Source organism: Pogoniulus pusillus, chromosome 5, assembly GCF_015220805.1.
Source record: "Pogoniulus pusillus isolate bPogPus1 chromosome 5, bPogPus1.pri, whole genome shotgun sequence".
NCBI lineage: Eukaryota > Metazoa > Chordata > Aves > Piciformes > Lybiidae > Pogoniulus > Pogoniulus pusillus.
The window spans coordinates 6,788,517-6,802,670 of record NC_087268.1 but is presented as its reverse complement, the minus strand read 5'-3'; the positions used below and the strand labels follow the sequence as shown (position 1 = coordinate 6,802,670).

Sequence of the window (14,154 nt, the reverse complement as noted above, 5' to 3'; positions counted from 1 at the left end):
CCTCTTCTCCAGGCTAAACAATCCCAGCTCCCCCAGATGTATACAAGAACTAACCAATACAAGCTCTGTTTCAAATTCCAGAAGAAATTAATATATAAACAATATATAATACTGAAATATTTCGATCACTTCAAGCTTCAGAGTTCACTTTTCAAGTTGAAATTAAAACTGAGCCAATTTTTTACAAGAAAAGGTTAATTCAAATAAATTGTGTACCTTTTCGTTCAAGGTACAACAAAGCCTATCCAAGAAGCTATAGTACTGATGAACGAGGAGCTTCAAGGGAAAACAAAACCAATTCTGTGCAAAAGAAGGACACCTTGAGTGTTTAAGGAAACAAAAACTATCTGTGTTGAACTAGTGTGCTATCTTAATGGTTTCAAAAGATAATAGCTTCTTGACATACCACACCAGGAAATCTTTATCTCTTGAAAGCAAAGGTGACATTGTATTTGCTAGGATAGACATATTTTCTTGGTCAATAATATTTTCAAGTGTTGCATATATGAAAGCTTTGTTTGTGACTTTCAAACCAATGGACTGTTCTATGGTGTTTTAAAAATTACTTCTGGCACAATGAATTATGAAGCCCATGGTTAATCACTTACTAGCTTTATATGGCTGAAGCAATTCTGAGCAATAATAGTGTTAGCAAAGCAATGAGAGGAGTGTCTTCAACCTCTGTTTGTTGGAGCTCACATTTACTGTTAACTGGGTTTGTTGTTTGGTTTGTTTTTTCATTTGAATAATTATTTAAAGTCTTGGGGTCTTTCTTATTAAATACTACTTTGAAAATAGTACATGCTAAATGCTTCTAAGTGATCACTGTTTTGAATATCGACTTAGTCTTGCTTAGCTGTTAATAGATACCTGTATAAAAGCACAGTGGAATGCAGTGGCATGAAGTTGCACAGGGCTTGAGTGAGTTTTGGGGCTTGCGTCCTCAAATGTATACCCAAGCACCAGATTCCGTTTCCATGCTGTAAAGTAGATGGAAGAGTGAGGGGAATGAGAAAAGGCAGCTGAAGAGGCAAGAAACTGATAGAAGTCTTGTTCGGAAATGCTAGTCAGTGTGCCATAAAGCAAGCATATACTGACAGGACCATTTATTGTCTTGGCTCAACTGGATGTGAAAGAACAGGCAGATAATCCTGACAGGGGTACAAAGTACTTGTTAGTTGACTTTGGTTTTAGAGCTTGACTTGGTTTACTCCTCCAACTTCCATTAAGATAACATTTTCTTAGTTGTAGTAATGGTCATCTGTAGACTGCTTGCTATCATCAGCAGATTTGGGGTTGAAAGAATCTGGCGCAGAAACTGAATACTATATATTCAGGTACCCACTGAGAATATCTGATGGTGTGAGAGCATAGGGAAGAAATTTCTCTAGGCTATAGCAGACATGATTTTTTTTTAAACTAGTTATATTTAGAATTTAAATAGAACTACCTGTTTTATTTCAGATTGGATGGACACTGGCCTGAAGGATTGCTGTCTGTCAACAACACTCTGCAGTTCAGCAGCCCATTGACTTACAACTACACTGGGACTTATATCTGTAGGGTGACCAATTCCCTTGGTCAGAGAAGTGATCAGAAGACTATCTACATACTAGGTATGTCTTTCTCCTCAGCAAAGGCAGGATGTTAGCTCGGGTGGTTGTTGGTCAGTGATTGAAATAACAAACTGGGCAGCCAGTTGGTGCATAAAAGATTTGTGCCTTTTCATTGTGTGAGAAGCTATTAAAAGTATGGATTTGAAAGCTGCACTAGAACTCAGGAATAAACTGACACTTCAGTAACAGCAGCATAGAGTGGAAGTTACACTTTTGAGATGATTCCTGTCTCTTGCCAGGTGAACTTTTTTGAGTGTTAACCTGCATTTGGCAAGACAATGACTGCAGTGAACTGTATCTTGTTTGTAATACGCTGTCTTTTAAACAGGGGAACAACTACATTTAGAGAAGCCAGAAATGCTCTGCTTTAAGGAAGGTCAGGGTATGTTCTAGATAAGTTTTGTACTCCATTTACTCAACACCTTTGCTCAGGATGCAGTAGTAGTTTACACTAAACTGATCTGTTTAGTATGACAGGGCAGATTTGTCTGTTTAGTATCACAGCTGTTGAAAAACATTCTCCTATCTATCAGCCCAGTATACATCATGACACCTTTGTGGAAGAACAGCATGACAGAGTATGTGTAAATGGCGCTGTACGAGTGTCAGAAAACTCTGGTTCTTCAGAAGAGAATGGGAGTGCCAAAACTTGACCTCAGCTACCTAGAGAGCATACACAGTCATGATTCCACAAGTTCTAGGCACTAGTAAAAACAAATGCTTCAGCTGATACTAATTTCAGTTTTTAAAAGCTGTGTTCCTCTTGGGAGTGTGTGGCATGACCAACATCTAAGAAAATACAGGTGATTTTAAGGCAGCTTAGAATCAGTCTGGTGTTATTATCATAATACCAAACTGCTTAAAAGCACAGTGTGTTAAATTCTGATATATAGGAGACCTGATAAAAATGAGAGAGGTGAGGCAAAGTATAGCACCTCTATTGTTTACAGCAATTCATATGTAGCACACGCTTTGTAACTCTAGGAGCAACTTTTCAGTGTGACTGTCTCTGTAAAAAACTGAGATGCCCTTAAAATGGTACAGGGTGGGTAGGTGGCTTTGAACTATCAGAAGTGTCTGTCTTTAATAATAAATCAGGTTACTCTACAGAGGCAATGTAGAGACTGATATTAGAAGTACAGTAAATAAGTCTGAAGTGGTAAACTTGAAGTTTAAACTACTTAGCACCTTAAGATTTGACTTGACTGAGCAGGTATTACGTAGTGAGAGTGAACATGGCACTGCCATGCTGTAGAGGAATCATTTAATGAGCTTATTTTTTCTGTCTTAGCTATTTTCCACTCTAAATCTTGTCAAAAACATAGTGAAGCTTGGAAGTTATCAGACAAAGCTGTATGATCACACCATCCTTCAGTTTTTAATTATGAAGCTGTCAGAGAGGATTTATTAAGTTATTGTTTCCGAGTAGTCATGATGCTGGTAGAGAAAACAAATACTAAGTTGGAATGTGTCACAGGATTGGAATGTAAGCTTAGGAAAAGTACCTTTGTTGCTAATACACATTGTTTAAAAAAGGAAGATGTGTTTTTAATTGTTCTTAATACTCCTGAAGTGGTATAGGGAAATGGAAGTAGCTGCCAGGGACTAACTGGTAGACTGGTCAGCTTTTAGTGATGGGAGGTGATACATGGATATATGGGTAGCGAAATACTAATGAGATGCTTGAATCTAGTATCTGTATTTTAGTATTGGTTTTAAGGCACAGATACCTCTTCCACCTCTTAATTGTTCATTGTTCACCAGGTTAAACCTGTCTTGATACTTGTCTAGTAAAAATAGTCATGCTTCTCATGGAATTCAGAGGTGATAAAATGTTGAAGCTCCTGTGTTAGTCCGGCAGCAGCAGGTTTTCCAAAAGAAGCTGTCTGCTTGATGTGTGAAGCACTCTATCTTGTAATCTAGGCCTACTCAGGGTTTTACAGGTGGAAGTGAACTCTGATTTCCTGCCTTGGTGTTCTTTCAGCTACATAGCCAGTGCTTACTGAGGCCTCTATCCATTTGAAGAGAGGTGAAGACAAGCCTCATGTTCAGATGGGAAGGTGCTGTTCCTGCCATCTTTTCAAATGCCTACCTTTTGAAAGAGTCCACTTCTTTTTCACAGTGAAGGCATTGTTTGTTACCTGGCCCTCCTGGCAGGTCTAGGAAGATGCAGCTTGTAAATGCAGAGTCACTGTCATACAGGGTGGCTGCTGTCAGGGTTACCTGATCATCACTTTTACTTTTGTAGATGTGTCTTCTGAGAGAGTGTTGTGAATTCAGTCACTCTTGTGTTTTCTGAAGTGTGTATTGGAAGGGGTATTGATATACTCTATAGTTCCCATCCCAGGATACCCAAACTCCTACCTTGTAGGCTGCCTGGTATAAAGGCTTGGCACTTTCAGAAGTTTTCCTGAACATTCCTTGCAAGTTGAAGTTATGTTCATGATCACAGCTTTTTTCTTTTGTCTCTTGATGAAATGCCAAAATGTTTCACTCAGTGCCTGGAAATCCCCACTAGGAACTGCCAGAGTGCACTGAACTTTGGATATGAATGTTTGACTGTTAAGGAAGAAATTGGTCTTTCAGGCTGATACCAACCTTACATTTATCATGCTGACAAAGTAGAGGGGAGCAAACTGAAGATAATCCAAAGGGAAACTCCAGTGTGGAATGTGTAGATAGGACTTTGTGGGGAGAGGGATAAACAGTGTCCTCACTGGCTACTTGACTTTTGAGTGGGAGTAGCTGGAGAAACAATGAATCTGCAAATGAGACCTTGAGAAAGCCTCTTGCATGCAAAGCCTGCTTTTCCTGCGGTTGTTATAAGGGAGTTGCAAAATCAGATGCTTCAGCAGCTGAAGAAAAGGGCTGTTTGTATAATGCTCAGCCACGTAGCTATCAAGCCCTTGAATCTTTAGATCCTGTAACTGCAGGATGAGAAGCAGATGTAAATACGTCTCTGTGCTACATATGCAGTCAGACACCATCAAATGAGGACTGTGAACAGACACCTCTATGCAAAAACCACCTTGCTTTTTGGAATGCAAGGATTTTGGAGCTAGTTTTCAGACTCTAAGGATAATCTGTACACCTCTTTTCCCATTCAGTGTTCTCATTGGCCTTTCATTGCTGCCGAAGCAAAAATGGGTGCTGGATATCTGCAGAAGTCTGTGCTGCGTGGGGTTTGAGGAGAGGATATGCAATGTCTGGGGACATGAATTGTATCACATAGTCAGATGTCTTATGAACTGAAATGTAGAAACTCATGTGCCCCAAATAAGTTGATTGCATTACAAGAACTGGGAGAGCTATGTCAAGAAGAGTCCTTCAAGGCAGTTAAGCTCTTGAAAGTTACTGCTGGCTTTCATGAGAAACATCTGCAAAATCAGTAATACAGGGAAAACTAAGTCTAGTGTGCAAGGCTATGGTGCTTTGGTTGAGGAAGCATTAAAGTTTTGTTTGAAATGAAGAGTAACTCTTGGTTTTCTTGATAGGAAGTTATCAAAGGCTTTGATAGAAATTAGAAGAACTTCTTTTTATGTGTGGAGGAAGTTGGCAGATTTACTCTTTCATGTTGGGAAATATTTTTGCTTTTCTCAGTTTTTTCTTATTTCAATGAGGATGGTAGATAGATAACAGTAAAAGGAATGGTTGGTGGGTCTTTGGTTACCATCACCAGTACAGAGTATATGTAATACTGATTTGAACAGGGCCCCTAACATAGCAAGAATCAAAAATGGAGATCAAGAAGCTTTTAACCTGAACCCAGACTTTCTCAGAATTTCTGCCACTTTTGACTGCAGATGTTGTGGTTTGTGCAACAAATATATATTGGTGAAAGAGATGAGCTGTTGAGCATTGGGTCATAAGTAAAATGTTCAAGAAAATAATCAATAGGAAAATGATGCTTTTGAATAAAGTACATTTGGAGCAACCTAATGGTGTGCTTAATGTTTGTGGAAAGGAAGGCAGGAGAGGAGTTTTCTTCATTTGGAGGTAGTGTTTGAGATGCCATTTGCAAGCAAAATGTTGTGAAGTGGAGGTAAGGAACTCTGGCATTCCTGGTCCTGATGATGTTTTCCATTTGGGAACTTGCTTGGTGCAGGAAGTGGGGGGGGAAAAAAGGTTAAAAAATCAAGTTAGCTTTCCATTCAGAAATCTCAGGATCACACCAGAAGTTATTACATATTCTTAGTTGTAACTGGCCTTATAAGAAAAGAGGGATGGTTTTAATTTTGTCATGCTTCAGCAATTAAAGGTGTGGATTGCAGAGGTATTCTTGGTTGTGTATTCTAAGAATGCATGTAGTCACTGGATTTATATTGTATTTGCAATCAGTTTAAGATCAAAGTGTTCATTAATGCTTGAAGGTAATGGACAACCTGACAACTGGTGGATGAAATGGGAGTTTGAAAGGAAAAACTTACTATAAAACTCTGGTAATTTGATATATTAATCATGGAATGTGGTTGCTGTTTATTTCATATATCTGATGGCTACATTTGCCAGAATGCAAATGTTATATTCTTGTGACTGTGTATTTCATGTTGTGGTTGTAGAGGATGGGACTGGAGACCTTATTATCAGAAGGAAACAAGCAATTATAAAGCCAGCTTAAAAAGACCTCAGAGAGTGTAGCCTGCAAGAAGATATTGCAGGTGCTTTCTGAACTTGCATTTTAAGCTAACAGCTCTTCTCTAAAGCAAAAACATTTCTCAAGGAAGAGGGTTTTGAGTTTTCTGTGGATTTGTGGGTCATGGGAACCCTGGTAAACTTGGATTCCTTAATCTCTGCTTCTTGGTTAAATTATTAAGCTCACCCTAAATCAGTTTTTACTAAAATCATCATCTGAACTCCTCCTGTTCATTTTGGTAGTGCATCTCTCTCATTCAGCTTCCTGTCCTCTATCAAATTAATTTCATTTATATATATATACACACCTCTCTTAACAAAACACTACTCTTACATAGTCAAGTAATAGAATTGTGTGCTTTGAAAATCTGTGTAAAACTTCACTACTTAAGTCAAGCTTACAATGTTAACGTTCAGCAATGTGATGCACTCTAAGATGCGGATTGTAGTGACCATGATAAATGTGGCAATTCTGTCCCTATGAGAGAATTGTATGGCTGTTTCTGAGAAGGAACATGAAATTGGATTTATGAATCTTTAAAATTAGCCTTTCTCAGATAACTGGAACATTGACAAATCTCCAGTTCTATCTATTTTACTTTGTGGTAGTACATTTAGGGTGCCTCTGTACGGTGGTAGTAGCGGTTCTTCTTTCCCTGCATAACCTGACGTGAAATTAGCTGATAGTTTATCCTGAGGGGTGAATGTGGACACTTTTGTGCCTGAGGGATCAAAATGCTTCAGAAGAAATCATTTTTACTTCAGATGTTTTGGTTTCTTTTGTATTTTAAAATCCTGAATGCTCCTTGCTCAACGTGTTGTTGTGAAATTAATACAACCCATTTTTAACCATGCTTCTTTCACTAATCCCAAGGTGAAGCTGAGTAAGTTGTGTTAATACAACAAATGGTTGTTTTTTTTTGGAGAGTAGCTTAAAGATGAGTAGCTCATATGCTGCTGACTGAGCACACAACTGAATAGTTTTTCATTCTTCTCTACCATGCCCTGAACAATTTCTGAAGTGGGAATTAAATGTGACATAATTGACTCTGAGGTATGATCAGTTAATTTCATCCAGTTTTCCTAGCTGCTGGCTGGACAGAGAGAGGGCTGCTTGTGTTTTTCTTAATGGAGAACATTATTTCTTGGAGGAGGTAAATAATGGGCAGTGGACATCTGAGCAGAAAAGCTGCATCTCCTTGGAGGAGAGCAAGATGTCTACCTAAAGATTGTTCTATTTCATTTTCTCCCCATAGTTCCTGTCCTGCTGCAGCACATCTCAAACCCACACATAAAGCTGGTGCAAAGCTTGTGAAAAGTGTGATGCTTTCTGTAACACCATGAAGTAGAGAATGAAAAACTATTCTTGTAGAACATACCCATCAACTTTGCTTTCTTTATAAACCCTTAACTGATTTAGCTTGCATTGACATTCTTGTGCCTTTTCTGTGTCTTGTCTACTTCTTTGCTCTTTCCATTAGATCCTCCTACTACTACCACTCGGCTGCCTACGGTTCCCTGGCACACTTCGACTGATGGCATCACAGGTTTAGCAACAGAACCTAGAATAATAGAGTTCCCAACAGCCACCTTGCCAGCCATGCAGGAAGACTCTTGGGGTACTGTCATCGGTAGCGCGGTGGGTGGGGCTCTCTTCCTCATACTGGTCAGTGTTCTGGTTGGAGTTATCTGCTATAGGAGAAGACGGACGTTCCGTGGTGACTACTTTGCTAATAACTACATTCCACCATCAGATATGCAGAAAGAGTCTCAAATAGATGTTCTTCAGTCAGATGATGTGGATTCTTACCCTGGCAGTATAAAAAAACAGATAAAGCATCACGTGGACACCTTCATACCTAAAGATTACTTAGAAGACCTTGAAAAACCAGAGTGGAACAATCTAGACAATATTAACAGGTACCAGGAACGTTATGAGAGACCCATGGATTACTATGAAGGTGGAACCTTGGGAATGAAGCATATGGGTAGTGAATGTTATGATGACAATGAAGAAGACTTTGTTTCCCACATAGATGGCTCCGTAATATCTCGGAGGGAGTGGTATGTGTAGTGACTGCTGGAACCCAAGCATACCTACAGCTCATGTCATTGACTGATCACTTTCAGATTGTTTATACTTACACAGGAGCAGGAATAAACCTTTTGAAACTTGATTTTTTTTTTGAAGGAATTTTTTTATATTGGAACTCGACAAAAAATATTGAATCTGGGGAAAGTGTATTGGAGCTGCTTTTCTTTTTTTCCCTATGCTGTACTACTGTTTATGGTTTGAGTTTTCATGCAGAGTGCTTATCTTGGTCTGTGTCAGAGGTTAAAAAGGCTAAATTAAAGTTGCCATTCAAAATTGTTGAAGAATACAAAGTGGGTGTCTTTGCTCTCTGATTTCAAAAGAAGCTTACCTGAGGCAACGATAAAATAGAATCTTTTGGGTTGTCTACTTTGCAGATTAAGTGAATGACTCCAATCGAGATACCACCCAGAGTAAACGTAATGCTTCTGTATAGTAAATACTTTGCCAATTAAAATGAGTTACAGCAGATTCAAAGCTTTATTTTTAGTTCTTTCTGCACAAAAAATGAATACCTCTTCGCATTTGAATGAGCCTTCTTGTACTTAAGTCATTGCACTGAAACTAACTTATGGACAGAGTTTTGAGAAGTAACTGTGTGAATAGGTCAAAGGTTTGTCATTGAATAAGATGAGAAGTTATTTTTATAGTCATTGATTTCTAAAGCTTATGCTTGTGTCTGTACATATACCTACAGTAGGATTTTTTGTTAAACCTGTAATTGGGAGAATGTCAAAGCTCATTAATGATTGCAAGACACTCTTTGCAAGTGCACAGGGTATAATTTGAGACCTGTTTCTGAGGCTTTGTGGGAATCTTGCTGTTGAGTTTGAAACCTGGAGAACTGGACACAAGAAGAAAACTAAGAGATTTTCAAGCTGGAGGCTAATACCATTCTCCTTGTTTTTCCAGGTACCACTAAACATTAAGCATGCTAAGAGCTGTCAAAGCATTTGCTAGAGTTATACCACCAGGAACTAAACCACCTATTTTATGCTGTTCCTGAATAAATTAGAGTTGTTACTTTGAAGACAGTAACTAGAATTTTACATTATTGGTAGGAAGTGAACCCTTGTATTGTCACTTCATCCACTGAAAATGTTCTCCAGTGATTTCAGAGTAGCCTAGATGTGTTGTGCAGTCTTAGTACCATGATGGGTTTGTTTTCCCATCAATCAATAATGGTTTAACATCAGGTTTTTGTTCTTTAAAATGACATTGGGTGGAATTAATGTAGGGCATCTTGCTTGCCATCTGAAGTAGTTCTCCTTGGCCATCAGCAGGATCACTAAACTAATTTTGGCAAACGTGTAGAGAGGAATGAAGTAACTTGAGGTGAAATACAGAACAACAATAAATTCATAATTATAGGTCCTTTTGAAGTGCCAACTTTACACATTTAGCTCAAGAAAACAAAGCTGGGTAGTATTTGAAGCTATTAGTATTTGAAACCTGGGGAGGGAAAACTGCTGCCTTTAAAACGAAGTAGGCTACCTGATTACAACAGCTTCATGAGCATTCAAGCTGCAAGTTCTGTTCTATCCTTACTTTTGGTAGCTCACAGCATTTAGAGCTTCACAAAAAACAGTTGTATTCAGCACTGTGGCTGCACATGACTGCATGTCTTTGAGAAAGATTTAAGACAACAGCTTTATTTGAAAGTCAAGTGGAAAAGCATCACTAAACAACTTGAGTTCCTGTTTGGTTTGGTAGGGTACCTGTACATTGCTGACCAGTCTCAAGAACAATAGCAAATGACAATTATATGTATCTGTAGTTTGAGTGCAAAAGCAAGGGAAGGAGTTAAATTTCTAGCAGAAGGTTCTGATACAAACTCTTTCTGGAATTAAGAGATCAAAAAGTCTCTGCAAATAAATGCTTAATATATCATCTTTAAAAGATGGTGTTACTTGGAAATAAACATAACTAGAAACCTGTTTTTCCACATGGGATATCTTGTTTCTGTCTCTGTGGATTTTTTTTTTTTGTTTGGATTTCTCTTTTTTAAATACATATTTAATTCCTCTGAGTTAAGAATTTGAAATGTTTTGGAATTGAAGTTGGTAATAGGGGTAGGGCTTATGCGTGTTGCAATGTTTTGTATGTTCTGTCTGCTGTAAAAAGAATTGATTGTAAGTACAAGTGGTTGTTGTGTGAATAAACATTTTCTTTTGTTCTGGAACATAGATAGTGTTCAAGAAATGTTTGACAGGTATAACCTTGAAACTGGAGGTGAAAAAAGCATAACAAAACCAGAGGCTGAGTTGAACTAGCTGAAGTGTTGAAGAAAGAGTTTTTAGCCTTTCTTATTGGACATCCTGAACTTCTAAACCTGGTATCTTTAGAAACCTCTAAAAGACTGAGCCTTGAGGAAGATAAATAGGGGTAGTTGCTGTCCAAATAGCCTCCCTGCAAGCACAGCTCATATAGTATATAGAATTCATGTTCTCTTCAAAATATTAATTGGGTATTTTTGGTTTATCAGCTGCTGTAGCTGTAATTTACCCATATTTCTTGCAGTGAATCTGTTGTCATCTCTTAATCTGATGGTTAACAAGCTATGTAGTTGGCACCATGTATCTTGGTGTTTTATTCAGCTTGGCATGGTGGTCTGGGCTTCTGCTTGTTCCTCAGGTTAGACTGAGGGAATTTCTGTGACTGCTTTTTTTGCAGAGTAGTTAAAAAAAACCAAACCAATTACACAAGGGTTATGGTAATTGCACTTCAGTTCCTGTATCTTGCAGTACTTTCTGGGATGTTGCTGTTTTTCTCCTGGTATTCAGAGGTATGTGGATGGCTGTTGGCATCTCACCCAAAATGGGTTTTGTTTGCTGAACTCTCGTTGGAAGTGCAATATTTAAGGATGTTTGAAAATTGAAAGCAGAATCTTCTGAGGGTGGGGTAGAGGAGGGGGAAGGCACTGTAGAGTTAGTACACTTTGAAACAATGGAGAAACTCCTCTGGTGTAATCACAAGACCAAAGCATCTTCATGAATTTTGGGCCTAAGAGCATACAGAACTTGTGCAAGGCATTTGACACTGTCCCATATGATGTGCTTGTCTCTAAATTGGAGACGTGTGGGTTTGACAGATGGACCACTCAGTGGGTAAGGAATTGGCTGGATGATTGCACTCAAAACATTTGTGGTCAAGGGCTCAGTGTTCAAATGGTGACTGGTAATGAGTGGTGCTCCTTGGGAATTGGTATTGGCACCAGTGCTGTCTTTGCCAGCAGCATGGATTATGGGATTGAGGCACCCTCAGCAAGCTGTATGCCGTGGCTGACAGGCAGAAGGGAAGAGATGCCATCCAGAGGGACCTTGGCAGCCTGGAGAGGTGGTCTAGCCCCATATGAAGTTCAACAAGGTCAAGTGCAAGATTCTGCGCCTGGTTTGAGGCAATCACAAGCAGAAATACAGGCTGGGCAAGGACTGGATTGAGAGCAGTGCTGCTGTTCAGGAGGACTCGAGGATGTTGGTGGATGAAAAATTGAATATAAGCCAGCAAACGTGTGCTTGCAGCCCAGAAAGCCACTCACAGCCTCGTCAGAAGAAGTGCTACTGGCAGGTCAAGAAAGGTGATTCATTCCTGCTCTACTTGGGTGAGATCCCACCTGGGTGCCCTGTTCATCTCTGGACTCTTCAGCATTAAAAACCCTGCTTGACTGAGTCCAGAAGAAGGTCACGAAGATGACCGAGAGAGCAGCTCCCTTATGAGGACAGGCTGAGAGAATCTCCAGGCTGAAGAGATGCAAAAACTCCAGGGAGACCTTAAAGCAGCCTTCCAGTACCTGAAAGGGGCTACAGGAGAACTGGGGAGGGACTTATTATCAGGGAATGTAGTGATAAGTGAGCGGCAGCAGTTTCAAACTGGAGGAGGGTAGATTTAAATTAGTTGTTGGGAAGAAATTCTTCTCTGTGAGGGTGGCAAGCAGCTGAAACACGTTACCCAGGGAGCTTGTGGATGCCCCCTCCCTGGAAGTCTTCAAGGCCAAGCTGGATGAGACCTTGTGAAACCTGGTCTAGTGGAAGGAGTTCCTGCCCTTGTCAGGGAGCTTGTAACCAGATGATCCTTAAGGTCCCAACCCAAACCATTTTGTGATTCTGTATTCTCTACCTGCAATTTTTTTCACTTCAGAGGGTCCTCAGTGTAAAATCACCTTAAACCAGCTACAGTGCAGTGTTTTGGTGAGCCCTCCCATGATGTGCCTGTTCTTCAGAAGAAAGTAGGACTTAGCAGTTCTACAGACTGGTATCTGACAAACAAGTGAAGCTTTGTGGAATGGAACAATTCTCTCTGGAAGTGGCATGCTGTGTTCATTTGTTTTTAAGTGAATTGGTTTTAACTGCAAGTTACTAATCTGTGTTATTAATGCCTGAATTTAGGCATTTTTTGTGGGCTGCTAACTCTGATACTTATTTCAGCTACGTAAAACCTACCTGTGTTGAGTGATCTCAGGGAACATTGCTGCAAGGTTTTCCATAGCAGTGAGAGGACAGCAGTCCCTTAGTTGGAACTAAGGTGGTTTGGTTTGTTTTCCATATTAGAGATAAGAGGATTACTTGGTCTAGCAGAACAGCACTGGTATTAGGAGGAGTAAAACACAGTGTGTAGTTTTGGGGTTTGACCTAGGAATAAAATGTATAGCTGAAGAGGCTCCTAGAAACGTTCTCTTCTCAGAGATTAAATAGAGGATGGTTGTGTTGTGCTGGAGAAACACAAAACTATTTCAGAAGGAAAATAACAGGCAAACTGCTTTAGAAATGTTACAAATGTACAACTATATTGATTTTAAATCCCTTTGCTGTTACCTTTCTACCCCAGTAACTAATGTCAGCGGAGTATTATTTCTGTGTGCTACCTGTTTTACATTTAAAAGCTGTAGTAAAGCTCGTGTGAGTTATCCCAATTGTGCAGCTTTTTGATAAGCTTGTAAATGCAGGTTGGTGACACACAGGTGGATGATGCTGAGCTAAAGCATGCTACTGGGATTCACAGTTTGGAGGCTTAAAACTCCCTGAATCCGTGGCGTAGTTAAACAGGTGACCTTTAGAGACTGAAAATTGTGTTGACTAAGTCTGAGAGCTGCTTTAATGTCAGATTTGACAATGCTGTGGTCAAAAGAAAAGTACTTAAAAAAAAAAACCAAACAGGTTTTCCTCATGCTTTGTTAAAATTTGTTTATGGAAGTGACTGTTTCTTGCAGCTTGAAGTATGAAGTCCTGGCAATGTTAGATGGTCTTAGGGGTTGCTGTGCTAAGTGTAAGTAAAGAAATAGTTTGGGTTTGTTGCTCCTAGTAGCACATCTGTTTTCACCTTGATTTTAAGTTTCCCTTTTTTTCTTTATGCAGACTTCAGTGGCTTGCCAATAAAGCCATAGTTGTCTAGCTTGTTAACACCTGGCTTGCTCATGTAAGTGCAAAGCACGTGCAAAGTCTCAAGTTGTGCTGGGGGAGGTATAGGCTGGATGTTAGGAGGAAGTTCTTCCCAGAGAGAGTGATTGGCATTGGAATGGGCTGCCCAGGGAGGTGGTGGAGTCACCGTCCCTGGAGGTGTTAAAAAAAAGACTGGATGAGGCACTTAGTGCCATGGTCTGGTTGATTGAACAGGGCTGAGTGATAGGTTGTACTGGATGATCTTGGAGGTCTCTTCCAACTTGGTTGATTCTGTGATTCTACGATTCTATGTTCTGTAAGTTCATCTTGCCCTGAAATCAGAAGCCAAAGCATGTGGTTATTATTCATTGGAAGTAGTCAGTGACCTTTTGGAACTGATGTTTTGTGAGCTCTGTTTCAGCAAATACGAGTTTCTGGA

The 14,154-nt window shown here is 39.6% G+C and overlaps 1 protein-coding gene across 1 annotated transcript in view; it reads left to right on the top strand.

The window, feature by feature from the left end:
- Window positions 1–10,522, top strand: part of LOC135175250 (nectin-3-like) — a 38,896-nt gene extending 28,374 nt beyond the window's left edge. Inside the window, exons 5-6 of the mRNA XM_064143120.1 lie at window positions 1,465–1,616; window positions 7,730–10,522. Coding sequence (XP_063999190.1) covers window positions 1,465–1,616; window positions 7,730–8,322 — 745 coding nt within the window. The 3' untranslated portion in view covers window positions 8,323–10,522. The remainder of the gene's footprint in view (window positions 1–1,464; window positions 1,617–7,729) is intronic.
- The last annotated feature ends 3,632 nt before the right edge of the window (window positions 10,523–14,154 follow it).